The following is a 26,061-nucleotide window of genomic DNA, read 5'->3' on the forward strand; positions in this document are numbered from 1 at the left end:
CCAGTGAACATCTTGGGTTAAGAAGATTCTCCGAAAGGCTTGAAGTGGGGGTTTAGAGACATTTTCAATGACCGGAGGGATGTACAGCCGTCATGGAAGGCTTTCCACCGCTTTCCAGGTGAAATCGAGACTCCCGAACCAAGGCGCATACCGCTGACTCTTAAACCCCTTCACTACTCTACCCCTTTCTCACTTCCCAGGAATCCATGGGATGTCTTCAGTTCCTAGAAAACTTCATGTTCTTGCTCACGTGAGTCCCCTGGCACGTCCTGGTCTTTCTGTCCCAAAGCCCTTTCCCTCCATCTTTGCTTGACCAACTCTTCCTCATGCTTCTGAGCTCAGCTCCTTACCTGTCTCCTCACCACCCCAAAAATGAAGATTTCCCTTGTTCTATCTTCAAGTTCTCTGTTCTTTTCCTTCCTAGGGCTAATGCAAGTTGAAATTATTGGTAAGCTTCTTTACTGGCTTTCTGTTCTCCACCAGACTGTGTGTTCCTTACAAGCAGGGATCATGTCTGTTTTGTTCACGAGTGTATAGCTAGAATTTAAAGAGCGCACTGTAGGTGCTCCATAAATATGTGCCAATGAATGGATGAAGGCAAAAAATCTTTCAAATCTGTAAACTAAAAGATCAAATCACATTTTCAGGAAATTAACTAATAATCATAACTGCCACTGATTATAGTCCCCAAATTTTCTTTTATTCTTTAGAATAATTTAATTCAGCTAACATTATTTCAGGCAGTAAATTAGAAAAAAAGCTTCAACTTAAGAAAGAAAAAGCTCACTAAAAGAAGTTTAGGTTTATAAATCTGTGACAAAAGTAAATTATGTTTACTGAGAGTTCATAGTTCTGTAATTTAGGAAAATCTGTATTTAGGAAGTCAAAGAATATTTTAAATGAAACTAATTACAAATTATAAAAAGACAGTGAGTCTTTTGTGATGCTTTTCAATTTTTAACAGTAAAATAATTACTAAAGGGGACAACAAATGGAAAAATGAAAAAATAAATGAATAATATGGAATAGTATTAAAATTCTGATTTTAGTATATGAAAACTAAGTTATATTGAAACAACACTTTAGCTATAGCTCTTCTCTGCCTTCTGCACCTCAAACAATACACAAAAGTTAACTGACTTAAGTCAGAAAACCAGTAACAGTTTGCTTTTAAATAGTGCCTTTCAGCTCAGATTCTGAATGAATATTCTTCAAAGGCATCCCTCTGTTTTATTAACGAGAACTGAAAAGCTGACATAGCATTCTGTGTTGACTAAATGCATAAATATACTCATGACAATAACAGGTCTCAGCAGGGAAGAAGCCATGATCTCAGCTTCTAGTTCACTGCTCTCAATATCAGAGTCGTACACTGACTTCTTCACTTATTCATTAATATTTATTGACAGTTTGCTATGGGCCAGGCCCTAGGGAAGCCCCTGGCAACACAATAATGAGCAAAACAGAGACAATTCCTGACAACATTTCCTTATGATTTCATCAATAAATTTACTTTTGTTCAGTCACTTATAAGATAGGATTGTATCTTCTGTGTCGAAACATTTTATATTAATTAAGTGAACTGCTTCTCTGTAGCTATTCTAGCAATTTAAACACAAAGTTATCTTCTCCTGGATCAAGCAGATTTTTTCTTTTTTCTTTATCATATTCCTCCTACTTTTGATTTTATATAGATAAATGACTATACATTTATGTGAAGTCTGTGTCTTCTGGACTGTTTGAAACAGCTCTCAAGCTGGGTCACATACTAACCCACACTGAAGTCCACTGCTTACGGACTGATGCGAATTTACCCTTTATCAGAAGACAAACCTCAAAAAGTCCACTAGGCCTTACCTTCTTCCACTGCGATGGTCTGTTCTGAGGCTGGTGATGGAGGTGGAGAAGGAGGCAGATTAGCTGTTTCTTCAGCTGCTAAAGATCAAATAGTGGAAAAATGAGATACGGTTAATCCTGTTAGGCCATTAGATGTGTAGCAGCTCTGCCATCTGTAAAAAGGTCTCTCTATGAAATTTAGGAAAAGATTCACTAGTAAGCTGCACTTGACTTATTTTCTGTTCCATTACCTGATTCACATAGTTTAAAAAACCTAAAAGGAAAGAAAAGCATTTAATATTTAAAAAAAAATCATTTTGTCTTCCCTATAAAAATGGATTAAAGACGCCTGCTAAGGTATCATTAATCCCATTAATTGTGTCTGCTTGTTCAATTAATAAACTATTTTATTCTGGCCCTAATCTACTATATTCAAACACACAGGCAAGCATTGTAGTTTGGATTTAGCTTGACTGACTGAAAAAAATATCAGAACTCTATATCGTTCAACTTCTTGGTCTGGAAACAAACGTAACCTTCATCATTCCCAGTATTGTAGGTGATGTATTTTTTAAACAACGTTTTGTCCACTGAGTCTCATGTCAAAATGCATCTTCTGTATGTATTCTCAGAAAAGAAAAATGAAGCTGTCACAGGCTTAGGCAACCTTCAAGCAGACAATATGTACTAGTGGGAGCCAGGTAATCTTCTGGCCTTGGCATTATACATGAGAACCAAAGACAAAAGTTCTAAAAGATGTCATTCATCCACAGTTAACTCTTTTTTCTTGACCACTCATATGAAGGTAAGGAACTGCAAAAAGGAAATATTTATCATCAAGGCCGGCAGGAAAATCTATTTTACAGAGCATGTGTTTTTCACTCTCAAAAAGCAGCTTTGGGATGACAGGTGACTTCTTAGTTCCTTGACCCTGTGGGTTTCTATAGAACATATTTTAAGGCTTCAAATTTAAGAAAGGGGGTGTTTTTTATTTAAGGTATAGAAGTGAATCACAAACTGAAGGTTAATGTTTTGAGTAAGATAATTTTCCCCCTGTTTAAAGAGAAAAATAAACCTTTATAATCAAAGAACATTTTACTGCAAATAATGAGTATTTATTATCCTGGGAGAACATTTTTATTGCTTAATTTTTTTAGGTGTTTAAATTGCTTAAAGGAGTACTGACCAGAAAATCAAATATTAAGGATACTAGACTGTTTGAGACAAAATTGGATATGTACTCTTTTTTTAGACTTTAAAAACCATACCTTTCTATGGATTAGTTAAATATACCTAGAAAATAGACATATGTTGAACCTAAGAGAGTTTCCTTTCTTGTCTCTGCCTGTATATACACCACACCTATCTATCTATCTATCTATCTATCTATCTATCTATCTATCTATCTATATCTATCATCTATCTATCAATCGTCTATCATCTATCTAAAGGAGGGGCAGCAAGCCTTTGGCTAGGAGTGTTTTCTTCAGCAAGCACAATTATATTACCTGTTTGGCCCTGGAGGGCATCTGACTTGTGACCGAGAGAGAGAAATGCTATCTCAGTGCCCTTAAATAGACCAAGTGAAGGCTAGTACATTATATGGGATACAAAGTCCCTCATGATTCTAACAAAGCCCCGCCTATAGGTTTTCTGTAGCTGGTTCAGAGGGACCCAAACAAACGAGACAAGCATTCCCCAAAACCCGCAAAGGGAAATACTTATTTCTAATTAAAGTATTAACACTTTTTCTTTACAAGTGGGTGCCATGACATCAATATGCATTGGCTTTATTTTTGTAATAAATATCTCTAGCGGTCTGGAAATGAAAATTTGAGAGAAATTTAGGGGTAAAGTCTAACTATAAGCTTATCACTGTGAAGACTGTCCAAATACTACAAATGAGCCTGTCAAAAAAGGTGAAAATAGGTGCCAGGGTCTCCCAACAGAGGTGTCTGATGAATGTTCCATGTAAGGATGAAGTATGAGATAGGGCCTCTCTTTGACCATGAAGACTTGGTCCTGCGATCAGGGTGCAAGCGGATACAGCTCTTGAACATTTACCTAAAGGCAGAGCTGCAGGCTGATCTTTCTGTTGAGCTTCTTTCTCTTGTTCACCTTTCAGGACCGCTACAGCCTCAGCCGTGACTACTTGAACTATCCTTGCAGACACTTCCTCTGTAATAAATAGTAACAAAAGAAAATAAAAGAGTGAGATGTCCAAAACAGGTAGCAAAGAGGAAAAGTAATGAAACAATATAGTTGACTAGAATTTTCTTTTCTGTCTTCCCCCAAAAAAGTACAATAGAATTTTCTAAATTGCAGATAAAACACAAATACATATATTGTAACCAAAAGCAGAAAAGAAGAAAAAAAGAAAAAAAAGAGGAAATAAAAGGGACCGGCATTCTGGGAGCTAGGCAAAATGAACATGGAATGAAAGAAAAATAATTTGTATGGCAGTTTATTTTTAAAAAGCTGTTTATACAAACAGAAACAATTAAAAATTTTGTACCAAGTAAAACAAATTCAGAAAAGAAAAGATTCATTTTGGATTTAATATAAAATGTTTTGTAGTTTTCTAGAAAAGTTTCCTTACAATATGTTTCTGTGCTGATTTGCAGAAATACCATAATTTAAAGCCTAAAGAAGATGCCTCAAAATGTGAATCTGTGATCAAACAGCATTATCCAGGATCAATGTGAACAAGACCAATTAAGAAAGACCTGGGAAGAGAAAATTTGAATGAAATACATGGAAATGATATATCAGATGGCCTCTTTCTAAAGAGCTACTGCTTTTCTAGATAGCAGATGTTTTAAGGATCTTTAAGGCCATATGATATACACTTACCTAGTCAGTGTAATCATTTCATTAAAAAGTGGGTGGAGGTTCATCATTAAAATGACCAGTCTGTGAGATGCCAGATAACTAATTTTTGGCCTAAAATGGCACCTACTGGAGGATATCCTAATGCTAATTTTATATAACCAAGTCAGAAAAATATTCAAGAAATAATGTTCTATATATCATAAACAAAAAATGAAAAAAGCCTTTTGAAGGGCGCCTGGGTGGCTAAGTTGGTTAAGCGTCCAACTCTTGATTTTGGCTCAGGTCATGATCTCAGGGTCGTAAGATCAAACCCCACATCCAGCTCCGTGCTGGGCGTGGAGCCTACTTAAGATTCTCTCTCTTCCTCTGCTCCTACACTCACCCCATCCGAAAAAGAAAGAAAGAAAGAAAGAAATAAAGAAAGAAAGAAAGAAAGAAAGAAAGAAAGAAAGAAAGAAAGAAAGAAAGAAAAAAAGAGAAAGAGAAAGAAAGAAAGAAAGAAAGAAAGAAAGAAAGAAAGAAAGAAAGAAAGAAAGAAAGAAAGAAAAAGGAAAGAAAGAAAAGAAAGAAAAAGAAAAGAAAGAAGATTTTGGGATTAAAAATACATTCTAGATTAGAAATCAATTCTCCAGAATTTAACTTCACTATCTTTATTTACAAACATCTATCATACTAGCAAATGATGCCACTTATAGCCCTTATAGAAACAAGCTGTACTGGACAAGGAGGGTAGAGGTAATGGGATTCGTTCTCCTAATTTTGGCCAAGATTTTAGAATACTTCACTGTGCCTTTATTATGATCAGAATTTACACATTTACAAGCAGGTTGGCAGGAGCTGGGAGCGGGGGGGAGGGGTGGAATCCTGTTTTTACATGGTTCATTTAGATTCCACCTCCTCTGGAAAGCCTTCCTCACCCCACCCAGGATGACAGAGAGAATAGTGCTTAAGAACAAGCTTTTGGGGTGAGCAATCCACTTGAATGGGATATATCTTAATTTTAAAAGCTAGATTACCTGATTGAGTATATTTGCCTTTATATGTCTAACTTCTGACTTTTTTAATAGCTACTTGACACTATAACCTATGTATAGTCTTAAGGGATGCACTGTAAACACCCTTATCTAGAGTGAGTAGCAGTCACAGCAATAGAAGCAGTATTTAAAAGATATTATGGTGCTCACTACGTGCCTAACACTCTGCTAAGGTATTTGCCCTCATTATTTCAATGTGATTTACTGTTACTACTCTCATTTTGCAGATGAGAAAACAGGGGACTAATAGGGTTAGGCCAGTCAGACATTCTCATTATAAATATCATACTTAGAAAACCAACTTTCAATTAGGATCTTGTAAAATGCCTTAGATAGTAAAACTAAATTAAATGTGATTTAATATTTCTTTTATGTTTGAAGTATAATTTTACGAAGTTGAAGACCTCATTCAAACTTTAAGTATCCAAAGAACAAGTACTGACAAGCTACTTAAAATCATTTCCGAAAACGTTTTAATTTCTAAGAAAGGTTCCAGCAAATTTGTTTCAGATATTTATATGCCAAGTACTTTTCATAAATTTTTTTTTCCCACAATACAGTTTGTACTCTCAATTTAAACTAAGAAGAATCTTTTTTTAATATTGCAAAAAATGTAAGAATAATTACGATTTCAAAGTAATAAGGGTACGACTTATTCTTAAAAGGTTGTTTTATCCTATGCAAATTTAACTCACAGTATCGCAGTTTTAGGTCTAAAAGGGCTTGAAGAGCAGACTATATCTAAATCCTCTCATTTTGTAGATGAGGATGTAAAGGCTAGGTTATGAGATTTGCTCAAGTGCATGCAGCTGATGGAGGCAAACTGAGATTAGAACCCCAGTTTCCTAACTATTATGCTGTTCTTTCTCCCAAGCAGGAAAACAGCAGAAGGAATAATGAGAAAACAACCATAAACTTCTCTAACAGTCATGTGAGAATGATCAATGGAAAAATATGAACTTTTCTAAAGGTATGAACTAAGGCAACATATTCACTCTCAGATCTGTTGTCTACCTAAAGTACAAAACTGCTAGTCTTGAATATGTTTTGAGACTATGAAACAAGCAACTGACCACAACTGAGCAATACTATATATATATCCATGCATGTATGTATGTACCTATCTATTATCTATCTATCATCTATCTATCTATCTATCTATCCATCCATCATCTATCATCTCTATCATCTACCTACCTATCTATACATCTTATAAAGTTAGCTAGTGTAATAGATAACTTACCTCACTTGCACATATTAATTTGCAATGAAATTCAGACATTTAAAAAACCAATAAAATGATTTTTAGCACTTCTAGAATCTCAGTGTTTCATAGGAAATTCAGTGTAATGGAGAGGTACAGCAAACACTGCAGAAAATGGGACATACATAAAACCCATGTATTTTATGGATCATTCCTGCATTTCCCTGCTGGCATTGACACAAAATATAATCTCTCCTATGGCATTTGGTACATCTGGCATGGAATTGTGCTGGTACACATGCCTTATCTCCCTGGCTATGTAAAGTTTCCCAAGTCAAGGACTCTCTCTCTATCATTGTTGCAATCTCCGAATGTAATGCTCCTCTCCTTGATCTTTACTCAGATTGGTTGCTTAACACAACTTTTTGAAAGTATGAAAAATTAACATGAAAGGTCTTGTTCATGGTATTTACACAAATTTAGAAATAATCCATGCTCAGTATTATATTTACTAACTTAACCCCCCCAATTAATCATTTACTGAATTCTTATTTAAGTTTTGATGTTTAACCATCTCTTAAACGAGGGTCCCAGATTCTTGTGTACCTACTGATCAATTTTTCAGAGTCCGAGAATGCTTAACATGAATTAAATTTCTTAAATTGGGGAAAAAATCCAATAAAAATAATAAAAAGCAGGGCGCCTGGGTGGCTCAGTCGGTTAAACGTCTGCCTTCAGCTCAGGTCATGATCCCAGGGTCCTGGGATCGAGTCCTACATCGGGTTCCCTGCTCTGCAGGGAGCCTGCTTCTCCCTCTGCCTCAGCCTCTCTCTCTCTCTCTGTCTCTCATGAATAAATAAATAAAAGCTTTAAAAAAAAATAAAAAGCATCTATTAGTTTATGTGAATAAATTATAACTGAGCAATGCTACATTATTTGTCATTTTGTTTGGAATTGCATTTAGAATAATTTTGACACCTCAGACAATTAGTTTATCTGTTGTGGGCTAATAAGAAGAGAACAGAAGTGAAAATTATACAATAAAAAATGCATTCACACAAGATGTAGGCCAAAAACCACCATGGTACACTATACAACAGACTTTCAGAATATTCTACAGACAAGGGAAGGAAAAATTGAATCATTACTTCTCTCCAGTCAGAATGGAATGGGCATGTCCAACCTAAATAAAATGTACTGTATCAGCCAGAACCACATTTTTTGTGAGTGATAATTTAGTTTCAATAAAGCAATACTATTTATTTTACATGCTAAGTAGTACGACATTTGAATTTAATTGGTTTTGTTGTTTCAAATAAAGTTCATTTATAGGTGTGTTTGAGTTTCATAGTTGAATAAGAACTTATGAAGAAGGCAATTATATTTTACATTAAGCAAAACTTATAAGAAAATAATTTAACTCAATCTTGGGAAAATTAACTATTTTTCCTTAACAGGATTTAACAGACTTTAAGAAATGCTATTTTAGAATGATCAAACAGGGTGTGTGGGAGCCCAGTTAATGACATATTATCTTCAATTTTTTTGGAGAGAATAATATTGCTAAAACTTCAAACAGGCAATGTTGATTGTTTAATATTAATTTTGCAGTGTGAAAAAAAATTAACATAGGATTGTTCTGAGGGTTTCAATTGGTCCAGGCTCTTTAAAATCTTCCTCTAAGGAAAGCCTGCCATCAATGCAGAGGTGGCAGCTTCCCCCAAGGAGAGATGGCCTTTTCCCAGTGGAAACCTAATCAGCAGATCTCCTGGGGTAAGCTTTACCCTTACAGCCTGGCTCCTGGGACAGGAGAAAATTCACACAGGGTTTGGGTAAAGTTCAGAGAAGATTAATGGTAAACATGCCAAACAAAGAAGACAAAGAGAGTAACAAAATCAGACCTACGAAAATGAAAACATGAGTTATGATATGTGTGTATGAGATCTTTCTCTCTCTCTCTCTCTCTCTCTCTCTATATATATATATATATAAAATCACTCATCCTAACCATTTAACCATCCTACCTGCCATCCATTCAACCATCCATCTATCCATCATATCTTTCTATACAGGAGATCACTGTTTTTTATATTTTAAGTTAAAGGAAGTCACATGGACTTTAATTCAGAGAAATGTGGGTACAAACTCTAGCATTGCTACATTCTACTTATTTCATACTCAAACTCATTGGGTTTCAATGCCTCAACCATGAAATGGAAATAATAATAGCCCCTGTCTCACAGGTTGCTGTTCAGACTCAGTTGAGTAATTATATAACAGGCCTGGCACATCAAGGAACTCAAGACTTGTAAATAATTCTTCACCAAGGTCTTTCCCCAGTCCTACATTCTTTCAGGTCTTCTACCTTAGTATTTCTGCTTTAAAGAAAGAGCAACTAGGGGTGCCTGGGTGGCTCAGTTGGTTAAACTTCCAGCTCTTGGCTTCGGCTCAGGTCATGATCTCAGGGTCCTGAGATCGAGTCTTGTGTCCAGCCCCATGTGGGGCCCATGTCAAGCCCCGAGTGGAGCCCCATGTCGCACCCATGTCCAGCCCCGCATCAAGCCCCACGTTGGGTTCCATGCTCAGCACAGAGTCTGCTTGTTCCTCTCCCTCTGCTCCTCCCCCCACTCTCTCTATCTCTTTCTCTCTCAAATAAATAAATAAAATCTTAAAAAAAATAAAGAAAGAGCAAGTAAAGGTCCAACCCAACTAGGCTATTACTCTTATGAACATCAGATAATATAATCTGCAATCATCTATGTTGATGCCAGGGACAGTGTTTTGTTTTTTGTTTTTTTCCTAGACAAAACTAGAGGGAAGTAAAAACTTTCCTTGTTATTTGTTTTCTGGCTTCATACTCGTTTTCCTGGCTGTGTAGGTCCCAGGCTATGATCTGCTCTAGATTTCTGCTAGCAAGTTCCAATTCAGGACCATCTTCTGGACAGTACTCCCAAAGGCATGATAATCCCTGTCTACTCCTGAGGACTATTAGCAACATGAAAAAATCTTTTGAGGTAAGAGATTAATGTACATTTTAATTTTTCATTGCTTGTTTTTTCTACTTCTTTATTCCCTTTTCTACTCTAATTTTTTGTTATTTTTTCTTTGAGACATTATATGTATAAAATTATGTGTAGGACTTCGTTCTTCAGAAGATTAAAGATGAATGTAGATTACACTGGGATTATTACTGGGAAATTACTCATTATACATAACTAAAAGGTAACACTGATCTTCACAGCTGGAAACATTACACTTCTTAGTGTAAACTGAAATTATGAAAGGCTCAGCTGTCTTTCTTTTGAACATCTATAGTTTTCTGGTAGTGGGCATTTTTAGTTTATGTTAAAAATTGTCTTAGTTAAGGAGTGTTTGTAGTATGTATTTTACTCTCTCTCTTGGTAAGGTCAGGTTCTCAATGTAATTAACTAACAGTAGTTTTTGCATTGCAGTGAGAGCCAGTATTTGAATATTATTATTTTTCAGTAGTGTCATTATGGTAATGAGACAGTTTCTGTTAAGTAATACAAAGATATCGCATGACATGGTTCTAAACTCATATCATGTCTAAGTAAAGTTCTAAACTCATATCACGTCTAAGACATATCATATCTACCGGGAACTCATATGGTAAGTAGTCTGCCTATAAATCAGTTTGCAGGAAAACATTAAAAGCAACTCATTTAAAACAAATTCATCTAATAAAAAGTATTGTTGACTATAGGCTGATATAAAATAAGGGATTCAGATACAACCCAGGTAACAGAGCAGAGGTGGTAACAGATCATCGCTATATAGATAAACACCTAAAAGTATAAGTGAAGTCTGTCTTCAAAACTTATTCTGGTCAATGGAGATGGGGTCAGTATTCTGAAAACAGTATCAAAGCAGTCCTTGATAGATAAAGTGAATTCTGGAAAGAAATATTTTTTTCTTGGTATTGGGGAAATAAATTGGTACAAATATATGTAGGAGGTAAACAGGTATAAGAGACAAATTGGGACATGCTTTCATCTACCAGAAACCTTCCTGATAATACCCAAAAGATATCATGCTAAGCTACTTACATTTCACCTAAATAATGAATAAACATCATACTGTGATACAAATTTATTAGACAAGTTGCTACCCCAGGCACTTTTATTTTCCATCAATATATTGAATCCACACAATAACACATGTTCTAGATGCGAGAACTGGCAAAATGATGGATAAAGGTCACTTATTGTCCCATTTAGACATCACTTTGGCTTACATCAGTGTAGTACAAATATTTTATAATAGTAGATCCCTGTGTCAGAAAACCTGAAATCAAATTCTGCCTTTACTTCTTACTAGCTTCAAGTAAATGACAATCTCTCTAACCTTCCGATTCCCCATCTGTAAAGTGGGAATAAAACTGGTGTTCATCCTCTCATATGCTGCGGCAATTAAATGAAATAATATGTATCAGTTGCTTATTTAAATTCTGTATCACTGGGGTGCATGGGTGGACTCAGTTGATTAAGCGCCCAACTCTAGATCTGAGCTCAGGTCATGATCTCGGGGTCATGGGATCGAGCCCCACGTTAGGGTCTGCGCTGGGTGTGGAGCCTGCTTGGGGTTCTCTCTCTCCCTCTGTCTCTCTCTCTCTCTCCCCCTCTCTAAAATTCATTCATTCATTCATTATCACTGTTTTAATCACTCTTTCTGTCTTACAGTCATCTAAGTCTATAACCATCATTTGATCGACAAAATATGAAGACCTGAAAGTGTCTGTCATTCACTGAGATAATTCTGTCATTCCCCCCAGTGAGTACCTTGCTGCCTGAATGCTGAACCACTGCCTCACAGACAATACATCAGACTCCTGCCATTTCCTATTTAAGCCAAAATGATGAACTAAATTTTACTCTATCATTGTGCCATACTGTTCAGCATTTACAGCTGTTGTAGCCTTCTGGTTTATTCCATGTGCTGATTCACGCTATACCATTGCTATGCTCTTCTGGTATTTTACCACATCAAATTCCTTAACACAGTCTCAGGTGCTGTTTTTAGCACATATTTCTAGTTTAGTTATTTTGTTATATTAATCTATCAATATTGCCTGGTTGATTTATAACAAAGGCAATGGACTTAAAACTTTCTCAGTGGTCCTGGAAATTTCAACTCGCTTCTGAGCAACACATGACATTGCTGGTAGACACACAAGTTTGATTTTGAATGTGTATACCCTTTTGAGTTTTCGTCAGGACCAGCTGTGATTACTTGAACATGCAAAGGCTCACCAATTAGGCTGTGAACAACAACAAAAAAAATCCAAAACAAGTTGGCATATGCTTGAGAACATATTTTTGTTGATTTCTTTCAGGTTGTTAAGAGAGAAGTAAGAGACACTGACAATAAATTCAACCACATGGAATTTAAAAGCCAGTAAATGTTTCTGCTTTTAAGAATAATGGACATAATAATGTTGTGTTAAAAGAAATGACAAGTAAGCCTACCGTACACTTGTGAAAGAAGGAAAACAAAACAATTTTAGACAGAATGCTCCTGTCAAGAAAAGGTTTTTCTCGGTAGGGTACAGAATGGTTGCCTAGGAAACCGCTGCTAATTGCTACCGCTGATGGAAGCTAGTCAACAAGGAAAGCACTGTGTAGCTGCAAGCACTCGGCTAAACAAATACCCTTGATAAATTCATAAAAACAGGGAAAGATGAAAAGTTTCTTGCTTAATTTGGAGAGCAAACGGTTCCTCCAAAACGATTTCCTGTAATCAACGGGTGAAGTAGGAAATTAAAAGAGCAGATTGTTGGTTTTTTGTTTGTTTGTTTCCTTGGCACCTTAGCATTAATTAAAGAGGCCCGCGTTGGCATCTCCTTCCCTAGTCAGACTCTGATTTGATCTCAAAGGTCACCCTTGCCAGTGTTGCAGCTGTAGATCTTTGCTTACCAGCTTTCTCTTCCAGCGATTTCTTCTCAAGATTTACTGATTAAAACAAGGGTAATGGGAATAAATGCATTTGAGGTAAAATTAGTTTATGGGGATAAACACATTTAAGATAAGGACTCATGACTGCAAAAGTTCAGTTCTGATGGGTACTTAAAGAAAATTTTTTGTGCACCCTAGAGAAATGGAACTATTCTTAGTCACTATGGGGAATATAAAGATAAGACATGGTATTCCTACGTGTAAATTGTGCTTGAAGTGGGGCTATCTCATTGAAGAACACATTTTGTTTTGTTTTCAAAGATTTTTCTATGAAAAATGGCCACAGATTTTGGCTCATCCATCCACAGTCACTCATAAGGCCCTGTTCTGAAATGCGTTTGCAACCTGGCTAGGCTAGGGTTGTGAGTACAGTTATGATTATAGGACAATTTTTCCTCTCTCTTTTTTTTTCCCCAATCTCAACCGAAGGGCTCTAATCCATAATTTGTTTAGATTGACAATTTAACCTACTCAAATAAAGTTTTTAGAACTGGAACAGAATCTGCCTTGCATTTAAATTCAGTCAAGGGGGGTGGGGAGGTGTAGTAAATTAAGATGATTGACAGTGGAAGGATACCACAAGTTAAGCATATTGTTTTATAGAGTCAAAGCAATTAGAAAAGCAAAGCACAGATCGGAAATATTACCTACTGGAAAATTTTGCTTCTAATTTTAAGGGTTCACTTGGAAATAGGAAAAAACACATTTAAGCAGAAGAAATATAGTAAGCAAATATAGTTTAGCTTTATACTTAACTATTCTAGTTCAAAGTTTTTGCTGCTGGTGGTATTGGGGATTTCCAATGTGGTAATGTACACATATTTATATTGCTGTTTTTAGCCCATGTATTAAACATTTTTATCAATTAACCTAGATTATAATATTTCACTGATTTTAAATTAATTTGAGAAAGAGAAATTTCTTGGGGAATATTCCCCTTTTAAATTTTCAAATTGCTTTAATATCAATACATTGAATAAAATCATTAAGGCACTGGGGGAATTGATAATGTTTTTAGAGCGTTTCAAAGCTCGGTTGTGTGTCTTATCAAAGTCATTGCTATTGTACTACTCCTTGTAAACTTGTGAGAAATTGAATCATCTTCTGCATTAAGTCTTGAACACATCATATTGTCAAAAAATGTGGCATGAGGCATTATTAATAACATTAATGGAAAGATGAAATATCAGTGAAACTAAGAGACCTTAAATAAATGCACAGAGTAACTGTGGGATAAACAAAATTTAAAGGTGTGTGTAGAAACGTAGTACAGAGTGTGTGTTTTTAAGCGTGTGCCAGCTCTCATGCACAGAAAAGTCTCTCCATGTTTTTGAAGTGTCAACTGTATTTGAGTACCTCAAAGACTTTGATCACCTGAAGCAAGGCTAGGATTTGGGCAAATTAATGTTTCTAGAGTTTTAAAACCTGGGAATGCCTGAAGCAGAGGATATGATGGAAAAATCGAAAAATATTCCAAGGGTCCAAAAAATGTCATTGGACTAAACTTTCAAAATACAAGTTCTCTATATACCAGGAATAGTTTTTACTAGTTACCTCTATAAAGCTAGTTATTTCTTCTAGGAGAAACTGTTACAATGAAGTGGTAAAAATCACCTTTTGTTCACTCCATCCTCTCCTCCTCATCATAGTATAACTTACATAAATCTTTGCAGGCCTTGTAACTTAGAAACATATGGAATTTAGGAACTATGCGATGGGAAAATCACTTTGTTCCCAACACGTCGTAGGGTACATTCTAGCAGCACATAGAGAGACCAACATGACTTTTATGTAATTATAGTTTGCTTCAATCTCCAGTCCTACCATGTTTCCAAGAATGAATGTGCAAATAGCAGCATACAACATCAACCTTATGTGCTTTCTTCTTAACAAGTCTCTCATGAACTATAAATGGTTTAAGTTAGCGATTCTCCATCTTCTATAACTGCCTATTTTATTTTTGCCATTGTAGCTATATAAAATATCATCCACAAATATTCTCTTTACACCAGCCCTAAAACCACTTGGCAGACTCGAAGTCACTAATAAGTGTATATGGTAATTCTTTATAATTTTCAAATTGTACCTAAATTATATATATATATGTATGTGTGTGTGTGTGTGTATGTATATGTATATATACATGTAAAACCAGAGAACCATATTCCAATAATCCTGTAGGAAAAGGTATAACAGAATTAATTACATTATGAAATTCTGAAAACTAAAATGCCATAGTAAAAAAAAAAACAAAAAAGAAGAAGAAAGATACAGTTTTGAGCTATCCCTCTATTATTCATTAATAATTTTTGTTAAATAAAAGCTCAGCCACAACACAAGATAAGGGGGGAGGCACATTCTCTGGAAAATTCCAAACAAGTAAAATTGATAATAAAGACTTTTTTTAGGACCTCTGAGTAGCAAAATCAAGAGACTTTGCAAAATCACTTTTTTTAAGACAGTAAGTCTCAAGTCCAATGTGCATTTGTAATTGGTCATATTATGATAGGAAAAAGCAAAGACTTTAATAGAATTTTTAATTTCCTCATGACAAAAATTATTCTAGAATAAAGACAACTTGTTTTGTATTCTGGATTGATTACTGCATCCCATGGAAATTACTAGTAAGTGAATTTCTCTCCATCCACAGATACAAAAGGTTCATTATGTAAAATAAACAAGAACAAGTAATAGTAACTTCAAAGTTATCTTCAGAAATTTGCAAATAACAGACAAATTCTACTTTAGAAAATACCCCTTAGAGATCTGTTGAAATAAAATTTTACATTGATGATTTTGCTTCAATGTTGTTTACTATGTCAATTGATATCTCTTCTCATCGTTACCAATATTCTAGAAATATTTGCAAATCCTCGGTGCCATCTACAGCATACTTAAAACAGCCAAAGTATTCACTCTGTTTGAAGACACTGAAGCTTTATATCAGAATGTAAACAACATCTAGAAAGCATAAAATTCTAATTGATTATGGTAATAGCTCTGGTTGTTCTATTGTGGGAGCCCAGCAAAAAGAGAAAGGCAGATCAATTTTGATGGAATGGCAAAGCTGAGAAAAATGTAAGAACAGGATGCTATCTAGATAGGTAGGGTGACACCAGGCAAGGCGACTGGGTTTTGCAGTGGGGTTGAGGGTGGGATTCTGACCATAGGAGGTAGCTTCAGGTGACTGCTGACAACCTGAAGAAAATGAATAGGATTCAGGAAGCAAATGAAAAGGTACTCAAGGCAAGGTTTATTTACTTCCTAATTTTGCTCGTGGCAGGTCCCAGGTAGGCAGGTGCCACTGTAAGTACAAGCTATACTATGTTTAAAAACACAGGGCATTTGGCATGAAAAACACAATCGTATGTAAGGGATATGTGGGACTTCTTCATGATATGGTAAATCAGATTTCATAAATCTTCATTTTAGTAAAATATGGCAATAAAAATCCAATTTACTACAAAAACATATGAAAAGGTATATTATTTTCTTACTGACATATAAGAAAAATTTCTAAATCAGGACTTGTAGCTTTTTATTTTTCAAAATGAAATTACAATTTCGTTGTTTCATATATGATAACTCTGATCACGAAGAGGTTGCCCAATTCCTCGTTTTAAGAATATGCCTGAAAATATTTCTAATTCATTTTTATTTTCCTTGAAAGTTTAACAATCCTTTCTTCCCAACTTTCAGAGAGATCCTCTACCCCTCAAAAATGTTTTATTTGAGCTTGTATTGGGGTTTGTTTTGTTGAAGAAAAGTTTGCTGTAAAAGGAAAAACTCTCGTGAGATCAGGGAACTTTGTGATTTCTGCTCTTTTTTCTTGGATAATTCACATGAAACACAGAGGCATGAATAACTTGGTCTGATAGTAACAAGAAGGTGATCAAAAGCTATAGGAAGAGAAGTATGGTTTTAATGCAATCACATTAATTAAAGCATCATACTTAAAACTTTATAGAACAAAATAAAAGAACCACCTCAACATTTCAATCAACTAGATTTTCCAAAATATTTTCTGAAAAGCATATTTGGTAATTTTCATTTCTCTACAGACCTGGTAAAGAAAAGCACTTTGTATTTATAGTTTCTTTCACATCCAATTGCATCAGAGAACATAAGGGAGAGTTGAAACTCACTATTATTTGGGGACACAGGAGACTCAAGCATTTCTAATTAGAATCGAAGAAATGCTCAACATCTAAAAATTTTACTTTAAAAAGTTAACATAATTTGGGAAGTTTATACTCCTTCACATTAAAAAAAAAAAAATTCAACCTTATCTGGTAATTCCAGTCCTAAGATATTAAATTATCAGTGAGGGTAGCTTCAATTTGCCCTTCCTTAAACAATGAAATCCAACTAGAAAGGAAATCTGTGTCACCAAAATGTCCAAGTTCTTGAGCAGTATTTTCAATGTTGCATTCAGATCATATGTGTAAGTTCAATGTGGTCCACAGGGCATTTCAGGAACTATAATTTTCATAGGCAGATATTTCATGAGGACAGGGATCATTGTTATCCCGAATGAACAAACTTTCCCCTCCTAAAATGTGACTTTTGAAAGTAGCATCTGCACTTGCTTCAAACTCAGTTCTTTGTTTCCTTTCTGACTGAAATCAAGACTTGTAAGAATTGGGTGGGAACTGACCTGGAGAAATATCTTACATGCTTTGGCACCTAGGTCAAGTTAGCGCATTTTTTTGGAGAAAAAGCAATTTTCCCTATGTTAGCATTTTTGTTCTGGTAAAGCTCTGAGAAGAGCAGGTTTATTCCAATCTTTCCAATGCTTTAGTCATAAATCTCTATTTTTTTAAGCTGATGAGAAAAAAAAAAAACAACCAGTAGACAATTTCTCAAGAAAGAGAAAATGTACATGGGCTTTAAGATAAAGGATGGCAATGTGCAAAATGTAGCAAGGAGAAAAAGTATCTAAAAATTTCATTTTTAAAATTGCTTATAAAAGTAATAGTAAATGATGACGAAGATTTTTCCCTTATGGAGAAGAAAAACATCCTTTAAATACTGAAATACTTCATGATTAGAATCAGAACATGTATATGGGAGCATCTTTCATTTTAATCGATCAAAAAGAAAAAAAAATGGGTTATAAAAAGCTTTTATCATTTTTTAAAATAATGAAACTAGAGAAGTATATCTCATTGAAAACAAAGCATTTTGGGGTGTCTGGGTGGCTCATTCGTCAAGTGTCTGCCTTCAGCTCAGGTCATGATCCCGGGGTCCTGCGATGGAGCCCTGCATCAGGCTCCTGCTCAGCGGGAAGCCTGCTTCTCCCTCTCCCACTCCCCCCTGCTTGTGTTCCCTCTCTCACTGTCTCTCTCTCTCTGTCAAATAAATAAATAAAATCTTAAAAAAAAAGAAATCGAAGCATTTTTCCTAAAGTTAAGAAATAAATATCCCTATTATTCAGTAGAGAAATGCTGTTTATTATCTAAGAACTTATCATTTGCAAATCATTTTATAGACTCAAAGATAAAGTAGAGAAAAAAAGGGCATTGGTGATATTTTACTCAGGTTGACCTTCAAAAATAGGATATATCTCTCCAAGACAATACTGCTATATTCCTTTAAAGAAGAAGGATAATTAAATCTATGACTTAGAACATCCATTTGCTTTAAGATTCAGATTGTCCATTTGTCAGAATTGAAATTTATGTGAGCTCCTGACCTAGAACAGTGAAGCAATCCTTACCTTACACCCAGAGGATCAACAGGGACACGTATTTTAAAGTTCTGTTTGCAGGATATTCCAGTGCCATTTCAACTGCAACCAACTGTGACATTGGGCTCAATTTTGCAGGAATGAGCCTGAGAAGTTATTCATTATCCAAGTGTTTCTTAGCTGTTAAATTATAGATATCTCTTAGAAAGGTCATTTACTCTGAGTTTCCATATTCTTTCCAGTTCGTTAATTTTCATCATCAAGAAAATATCTCTAATCAGATGTCATACTGCTATCTTAAGCCAAAGGCACATTTTCTTCACCCCCGTTTTCAGACCATGTCATCTTCCGCTATATCCTTTCTTGATCCTCTTTTCACTACAGTATTTCAGAGTTCCTACTTAATTCCTTTCAGTTCAAGCCAACAGTTCTATAATCCTCACTTTGATTCTAGCCTCCTCTCTTAGGTTTTTCATTTGCTTCTTTATATCCAGTATTCCTCCCAACACCATCATTCCCACAAGTGCATTGCTCATACTGTGGTATAATTTTTGTAGCCCCATTTTGCTCCTGAGATTTCCAATCTCAAAACCTAAGATGGATATGAACTCTTTCTCTTCTTTATATCAATTCCAAAAAATGTATTAGCACTTACTAGAGAAAATAATCACAGCATTACATACCATAAGGAACATGAAGATGAATGATGCATAGCTACTACCTCAAAACACTTATAACCTAGTGTTGCAGATTAAAACAAGTAACACGTAAACTCAGAATGATCCATATGATTAGTGCTATTAACAAGATATGAACATGTTACATGGAGGCGTTCAGAAGAGGAAGAGATTCCCTGGAGAGAATAAAATCAGCTCTGGATCTTTGACTGTGGACTCTGAGAACCTTTCCTGTGGGGTATGCACCCTTTCAAAATGCTTTCCCATCACTGTTTCAGTGCAGCACATGAATGAAACCACAGATCAGTTGGGCAAATGTAACTAGTTTTGCAAAAGGGAAGATGGTTAGTTCACTCAGAGGAGTTGACCCTTCATGCTGGAGTCATTTACGAATGAACCAGAGGTGCTCATAACCCAGCGCTGTCTCGATCTGTCTTTCCAAATAGAAAATTTGGACTGAAAACCTTGAGTCTAATTTACAGGTTGCGGAAGCTGAGTCATCACTATTAAAGATGATTTTCCTCCGAATCTTGATTTCTCCATTATTACTCATTTTGCCTACTGTTGTCTTAAGTTTTGAGGATTACTGAAATAAGTTGTAAAAACAGACATTTTAGTCTCATCTCGTGTTCTAAGAACCACCTAGCATTTGCATATTTGTTAAAAGTTGCAAGGAGAGCCTGGGACACGTGTTCTTTCTTTGCTCATCAGTTTGGCTGGGTTTCAAATTGTATTTTCTATGCGTGTTGCTGAATGGTGGCTCATGCTGGGAGATGAGCCACTCCGTGAGTGGGCAGCAAGCAGCACAGTGTCCTTTTCCCCTCAGGACTCATGATGCCAAGTCAGATCATGCTCTCACGACCAGACCCGCAAGTCTGCACCAGTTGTTCTGTTCATCTGCTCCTGACAGGCAAAGCACGTGCTTTATGTAATGTGCTAAGGAGCAGTGAAGGGTGAGGGAATGAGAGGAAGAGAAAAAGGCTTGGTACACTGAAGCAGAAAGAGTTGATTCATCACAGTAGCTTGGGGAGGAAAGAGAGAGGAGTGATGACCGTGAGGTATTCCCCAGTCTACTAACCTCTTAGCAGCAGTAACAGCAAAACCAGAGCCAGCCCTTGAGGTGGTATTTGGTAGGCAGTGGCCGATATTTTTCTCAGCTACATACAAGCAATAGGATCAATGTGTATGTACGTTATTCTTTTCAAAAAATACATTATTGATCAGTGATTAATATATTCTCAAGATATTAGAGCAATTTATTTGTTGCAAATTACTATTAAAGTTGTTCTCTTATCTTTTTTTCCCCCTCTCTTTTGTGAGGAGAGAATTCTTAGAAATATGACAAGAGACAGATAAAGGGCATGCACAATGCTCATCAAAACAAAGGCTTAGGTTGTCCAAAAATGAATCCAGGAAGACTTGCTTTCATGACTGATTATTTTTGAAATCTGCTCACTGCAAATAAAAAAGAATTTATGAAACATTTAGAATTCTTCCCTAAGTGGAGGTTTTAAAAACTTCAAAAAATGGGAATACCTTAAAAGAAAAAAATACGATGACGATACATGACAACAAATTAGAGAGGAGGATATTTGATAAAGTCTTGGGAAATACGGGATCAGGAGGGAGGGTCAAGTAAGAAAATATAGTGATAAAATACAATGATAATTAAATTATATTTACATTTAAAAACAAGCCGGACAGAATTTTACAAGTAGGTCTGAATTGTTCTTAGCTCAAATCTGTTGCACTGATTAAGATTCAAACTCAATAAAATAATTTTTCAAAGTGTCAGTGGCCCAAAGAGAATGATAAAACACCTTTTTTTTTTTTTTTTTTTTAGTGCTTATGACTGTGGTTCTGACATTTAGTGTAAAACAAGATGGTAAAGAAATGAGACTGATTTCCAGCAAGTGCATGGGACGAATTTTCTGGAAGAATATACATGGGAGTAAATGTGTATGCAAATTAATCTTAGTTTTTAAATATCATATTACACTGTGTTAGATAGAGCCTTGTTCTTCACAACTGGAAGTGTTTGTAGGCAATTAAAATTCCAAGGAACAAAAACATGTTTTAATTTGTTGAGTCATTGGGTTTAATTAAAAGAAGTCTAGAGACACCATTTTCCTTATATTTTGATTCAGAATTATTGGCTTAAGACAAATCTCATCCTACTTTAAGACTTGTGCTGAAGAGCAAAGATAGATGTGAAGTGGATTTTTATAGGAAGAACCACCTTATATATAACTGCACATTTAAGTAAACAACATTATCCTGTGCCTGTCTTTTCCTCCACTTCGTAAAAACACTTTAAGCTCTAGCTAGCAATACCTACTATATATAAGCTCATATCTTACCAAGAGTAAGAGATGCAGTTCTTTACTATAATGTCCATGTAAGTGAACGCTCGATTAGGTACAGACCCTTCTCTTTCCCAACAAGACAAGCCACATACGATGATTGAAGCTAATACCCCAAATCTGCTTCAGATGGTATAGAGACCACACAGGACAAAGCAAACACGACAAATACAAACCTGGTGGAACTGCCCTTTTTATCAATCCTTTTGTCTTTCTTACTCTTTCTAGCCCCAGATGCCTAACTGTTCAAAGGAAAACACTGACAAGATCCCCATTTTCTGTACTCATCCGTCGGCACCGCCAGGCTCAGACGCTTCGCAGTGAGGCTGTGTGCTTTTCTGCAGATCCACCCTTGAATGCTAAATAACTCTGCTCTGCACACTCCTCTCTCTGTGGAGCTCAGGGAAATGAGTGGTTGCCATGGCAACAAGGAAAGGAAAATCTGCAACCTCTTGTATTGTTAGGCCGGCGTGTTTATTTGCCTTGCGGGGTGGTGCAGATGGCTTTAGTCGTTTCACAGGAGAAACGGTTCTGTACTTTTTTGGCTCTGCGTACATTAATATAATATCATATACAATATGCCATATTTGAAATAGGATGATGAGTCCTACTAGTAAATCTCAAATCTGGGAATGGAGGCGGGATGGACGAGAGAGGTAAGAAAAGGCAGGTTGGAATTTTCCAAGATTGGAAAGGGAAACAGAGAGAAGCTTAAAGGTATATTCAGCTCTTTGGACACAAGTGATGACAAACTTTTCCTCCGTCCCATATTTTTAAGCCGAAACTTACAATTCCAGCAACAATACACTTACGTATCTGAGCATGTTCATTGCCTGAGTTATGGGGATGTTAAAGGGCAGGTCAAGGCTTCCAAAGGCACAGCTCCATTGGTAAGCTCTGGAAAAGCGATAGTGTAGCACCTGGAAGAGCGTTTCCAGATCTCACTGCTTCAGGAGGGAGTAGACCTGAATAGGATCCCTGGAACGTTGGGAAAACAAAGCAGCCTTGGGGACCTGGGGCAGAAGGGGGGGTGTGTAACTGAGGAAGTGTTCTTTAATCTTTAAATTTACTCCAAGAGATAGCTGATATTGGCTTTTGATGATCACAAAAGCAATTTATACTCTGACTGGTGTTTCCTACTCGTGTTGAAAGCACTGTACCTTGGGATAGTCAAAATCACGGAAGCATGATTTTCAGTACTTCGATGTTGTGGCATCTATACACTTCTGAGAACCACCTCCTTTCCTGCTCCACTCATACTGAAAACCAAGACTAAAGTTTGGTTTTCTGTTGTGCTTAAAGGTCCATGGATGTGGCTGTTCTGCGATAGAAGGGGCTATGACTGAGAACTGTGACAGCTGGCTATGCTATTATGAATCTGGCAGCATGCGGTAGTGGACGTGTACTAGTCTATGCAGCGGGGGACCTGCAGTCCGGTTGTAGTCATATGATCTTGGATGGGTGACTACACCTGTGAAAGGTGGTCTCACTGGTTTCTTCCAGTTGTCTTTTTTTTTTTTTTAAGATTTTATTTATTTATTTGACAGACAGAGAAAGTGTGCACACAAGCAGGGAGAGCAGCAGAGGGAGAGAGAGAAGCAGGCTCCCTGCTGAACAGGGAGCCCCACGTGGGGCTCTATCCCAGGACCCTGGGATCATGACCCAAGCTGAAGGCAGACACCTAACCGACTGAGCCACCCAGGCGCCCTCTTCCAGTTATCTTGATAGGAATACTAATATGAGCTTGGGCCCCACCCTCAGATAAGAAACTTAAAGATGGGGCTCCTAATTTTCACTCAGAGTTGGAACTCTGGGGGTACCAAATGTGGTCCTCTTGCTTTCTTCCGTAACAAGGTGGAAAAGAGAGGAAAGGTTTATTATAAGCCTTTTATGATTCACACTTTGGAAGACAATTTAAAAACGGTGGTGGGTGGGAGGGATGGGGTGGCTGGGTGACGGACATTGGGGAGGGTATGTGCTATGGTGAGCGCTGTGAATTGTGTAAGACTGATGAATCACAGACCTGTACCTCTGAAACACATAATACATTATATGTTAAAAAAAAAAAAAGAAGAAGATAGTAGGAAGGGAAAAATGAAGGGGGGTGGAAATCGGAGGGGGAGACAAACAATGAGAGACTATGGACTCTGAGAAACACACTGAGGGTTCTAGAGGGGAGGGGGGTGGGGGGATGGGTTAGCCTGGTGATGGGTATTAAGGAGGGCATGTATTAAATGGAGCACTGGGTGTTATATGCAAACAATGAATCATGGAACACTACATCAAAAACTAATGATGTAATATATGGTGATTAACATAACATAATAAAATAAAATTAAAAAAATAAAAACGACTGTTTTAAAACAAACAAAAAACAGAAAGAGACTCATAAATACAGAGAACTAATAGTAGCCAGAGGGAATGGGGCAGGGGAAGGGGCAAAATGGGTGAAGGGGAGAGGGAGGTTTAGGCTTCCAGTTATGGAATGAAGAAGTCACGGGAATAAAAGGTAGAGCCTAGGGGACATCGTCAGTGGCCCTATAATAGCATTGCATGGTGACAGATGGGAGCTACACTTGTGGGGGAGTGGAGCATAATCTATAGACTTGTCTAAACACTATGCTGTACCCCTGAAACTAAAGTAACACTGTGTATCAACTCTACTTCAGTAAAAAAATAAACTAAAAAATTGATGTTTTTAGACTCATTATAATAATACCTTTCCTAAGTGACTAGATTCTCAATGGTTTCTCATTTCTTTTTTGGGGGGCTTTTGTGGCATGGCTTCTCAAAAGTTTACTTTAGTGAATTAATATAAGAAAAATTCGTAAAGTAGCAAAAGTTATGCTACAACAGGTGAGCAAATAATTCTATCTACTTTTCAATGGATTAGCTTTAAACTGTGAGGAAGGAGGGGCGCCTGGGTGGCTCAGTTGTTAAGCGTCTGCCTTCGGCTCAGGTCATGATCCCAGGGTCCTGGGATCGAGCCTCGCATTCGGCTCCCTGCTCAGTGGGGAGTCTGTCTCTCCCTCTCCCGCTCCCCCTGGTTGTGTTCCCTCTCTCGCTGTCTCTCTCTCTGTCAAATAAATAAATAAAATCTTTTAAAAATAAATAAATTGTAAGGAAAGAGACGAAATCTAGAAGAGGAATCCATAAAGAAAAAGAATTTAAAATATTATTGCCTTCTAGAATTCCCTTCTCTCTCTGCCCCCAGTCTCAGCACACAGGATCAAAGATAAGCTGCCTTTGGGCTTGCATATGGAAAAATAAAAAATTATTATGGCCCAAAAATGAAGGTGAACATCGAAAAGGGTAGGTGAGAGAGGACGAGGTCAGATCTTCGGTTGAAGTAAGCCCGCCTAATGAAGGAAAGGGGGTGGGGAGAAAGATGCAGTAATTGAGATGCATTTATCATGTGATCTTGCTTTTAGAGATGAATAAAAATAAACAACCTTGGGGATAAATTCGTTTCTAACAGTGAAGAGAGGACTATAGTAAAGTATGAGAGGAGAAGAAAGATCCTTGGATTCAACTAGTAGTGGCCTGGACACCACAGTGTATAGTTGAAGAGCTGATGTTACTGGAAAATATGCCATGTTAACAGTGCCCCAAGAAGTATCTTTTCTAAGGGGAAAATACAATGTACTGATAGATCACACGTGAATGGTAAAAGTGGAGGCCAGTGTACTGCTCCTCTGGTCCTCTTTGAGATAATCCCCTCGAAATATAATGCCAGCTCATGTTAGTGAACCCGACCATCAAAGGACAGAATTTTTAAAGACCATATTTGAGATCTAAGAACACTTCTTTTTATTGGGAATGATTTTTGTTTGTGAAACAGTTATGTATAAACCATCAATAATAAAATGTATTATTTTATTAAGCCAAAGTTTGGAGAGAAATCTAATTGCACATTAGCTTATCACTGGAACATCCTCTGTAGGAATGAGGAGACAATATTGTACATTTTTCCTTTCCCACAGCTTTCCACATTGTATGGACTTAATACATGGCCTGTTATTTCTGGAGGGAGGTTAATTTAAAATCACACCCTAGTTTGGATTGCACACCTTACTCTGCTAATCCACAGCTGACTGTTTACAACTTTTGTCACTATGAACATACATATAGAACTTCCGGAGTCAGATTCTCAAAGGTAACATAAGATTCATGTGAAATATGATGAATTGAATTCAAAATTAACTCTGGATGGTCCTGAACCCATAAATTAAAAGAAACGTCTGCTAATCTCTTTTTAATCTAAATTATTTTCTCAAAGAAGCAGGTGAAGACACACTGACCTGGCAAAGAGATTTTTCTGATGCTCTTAAATACTTAAGACAACTGAAAAGAAATAGTGAGTGATGTTGGCTCTTCACTGCTTGACCGAGCACACACAGTGACTTTTTTCTTTTGTGTATTACAAGCCTCTATCATATTCTGTAAGATTCAAC

At 36.5% G+C, this 26,061-nt stretch overlaps 1 protein-coding gene across 20 annotated transcripts in view; it reads right to left on the reverse strand.

The window, feature by feature from the left end:
• The window catches only part of MAP2 (microtubule associated protein 2), a 280,028-nt gene that overhangs the window by 50,681 nt on the left and 203,286 nt on the right, over positions 1-26,061 (reverse strand). For 15 of the 20 annotated variants that reach the window (XM_032403335.1, XM_032403344.1, XM_032403354.1 and 12 more), the window contains 2 exons: positions 3,901-4,014; positions 1,858-1,935 (listed from right to left, as the gene is read on the reverse strand). In XM_032403335.1, the coding sequence (XP_032259226.1) occupies positions 1,858-1,935; positions 3,901-4,014 (192 nt within the window). The remainder of the gene's footprint in view (positions 1-1,857; positions 1,936-3,900; positions 4,015-26,061) is intronic. The other 5 variants (XM_032403425.1, XM_032403430.1, XM_032403372.1 and 2 more) reach the window with 1 other exon arrangement.

Source organism: Phoca vitulina, unplaced genomic scaffold (genome assembly GCF_004348235.1).
Source record: "Phoca vitulina isolate PV1807 unplaced genomic scaffold, GSC_HSeal_1.0 scaffold1, whole genome shotgun sequence".
NCBI lineage: Eukaryota > Metazoa > Chordata > Mammalia > Carnivora > Phocidae > Phoca > Phoca vitulina.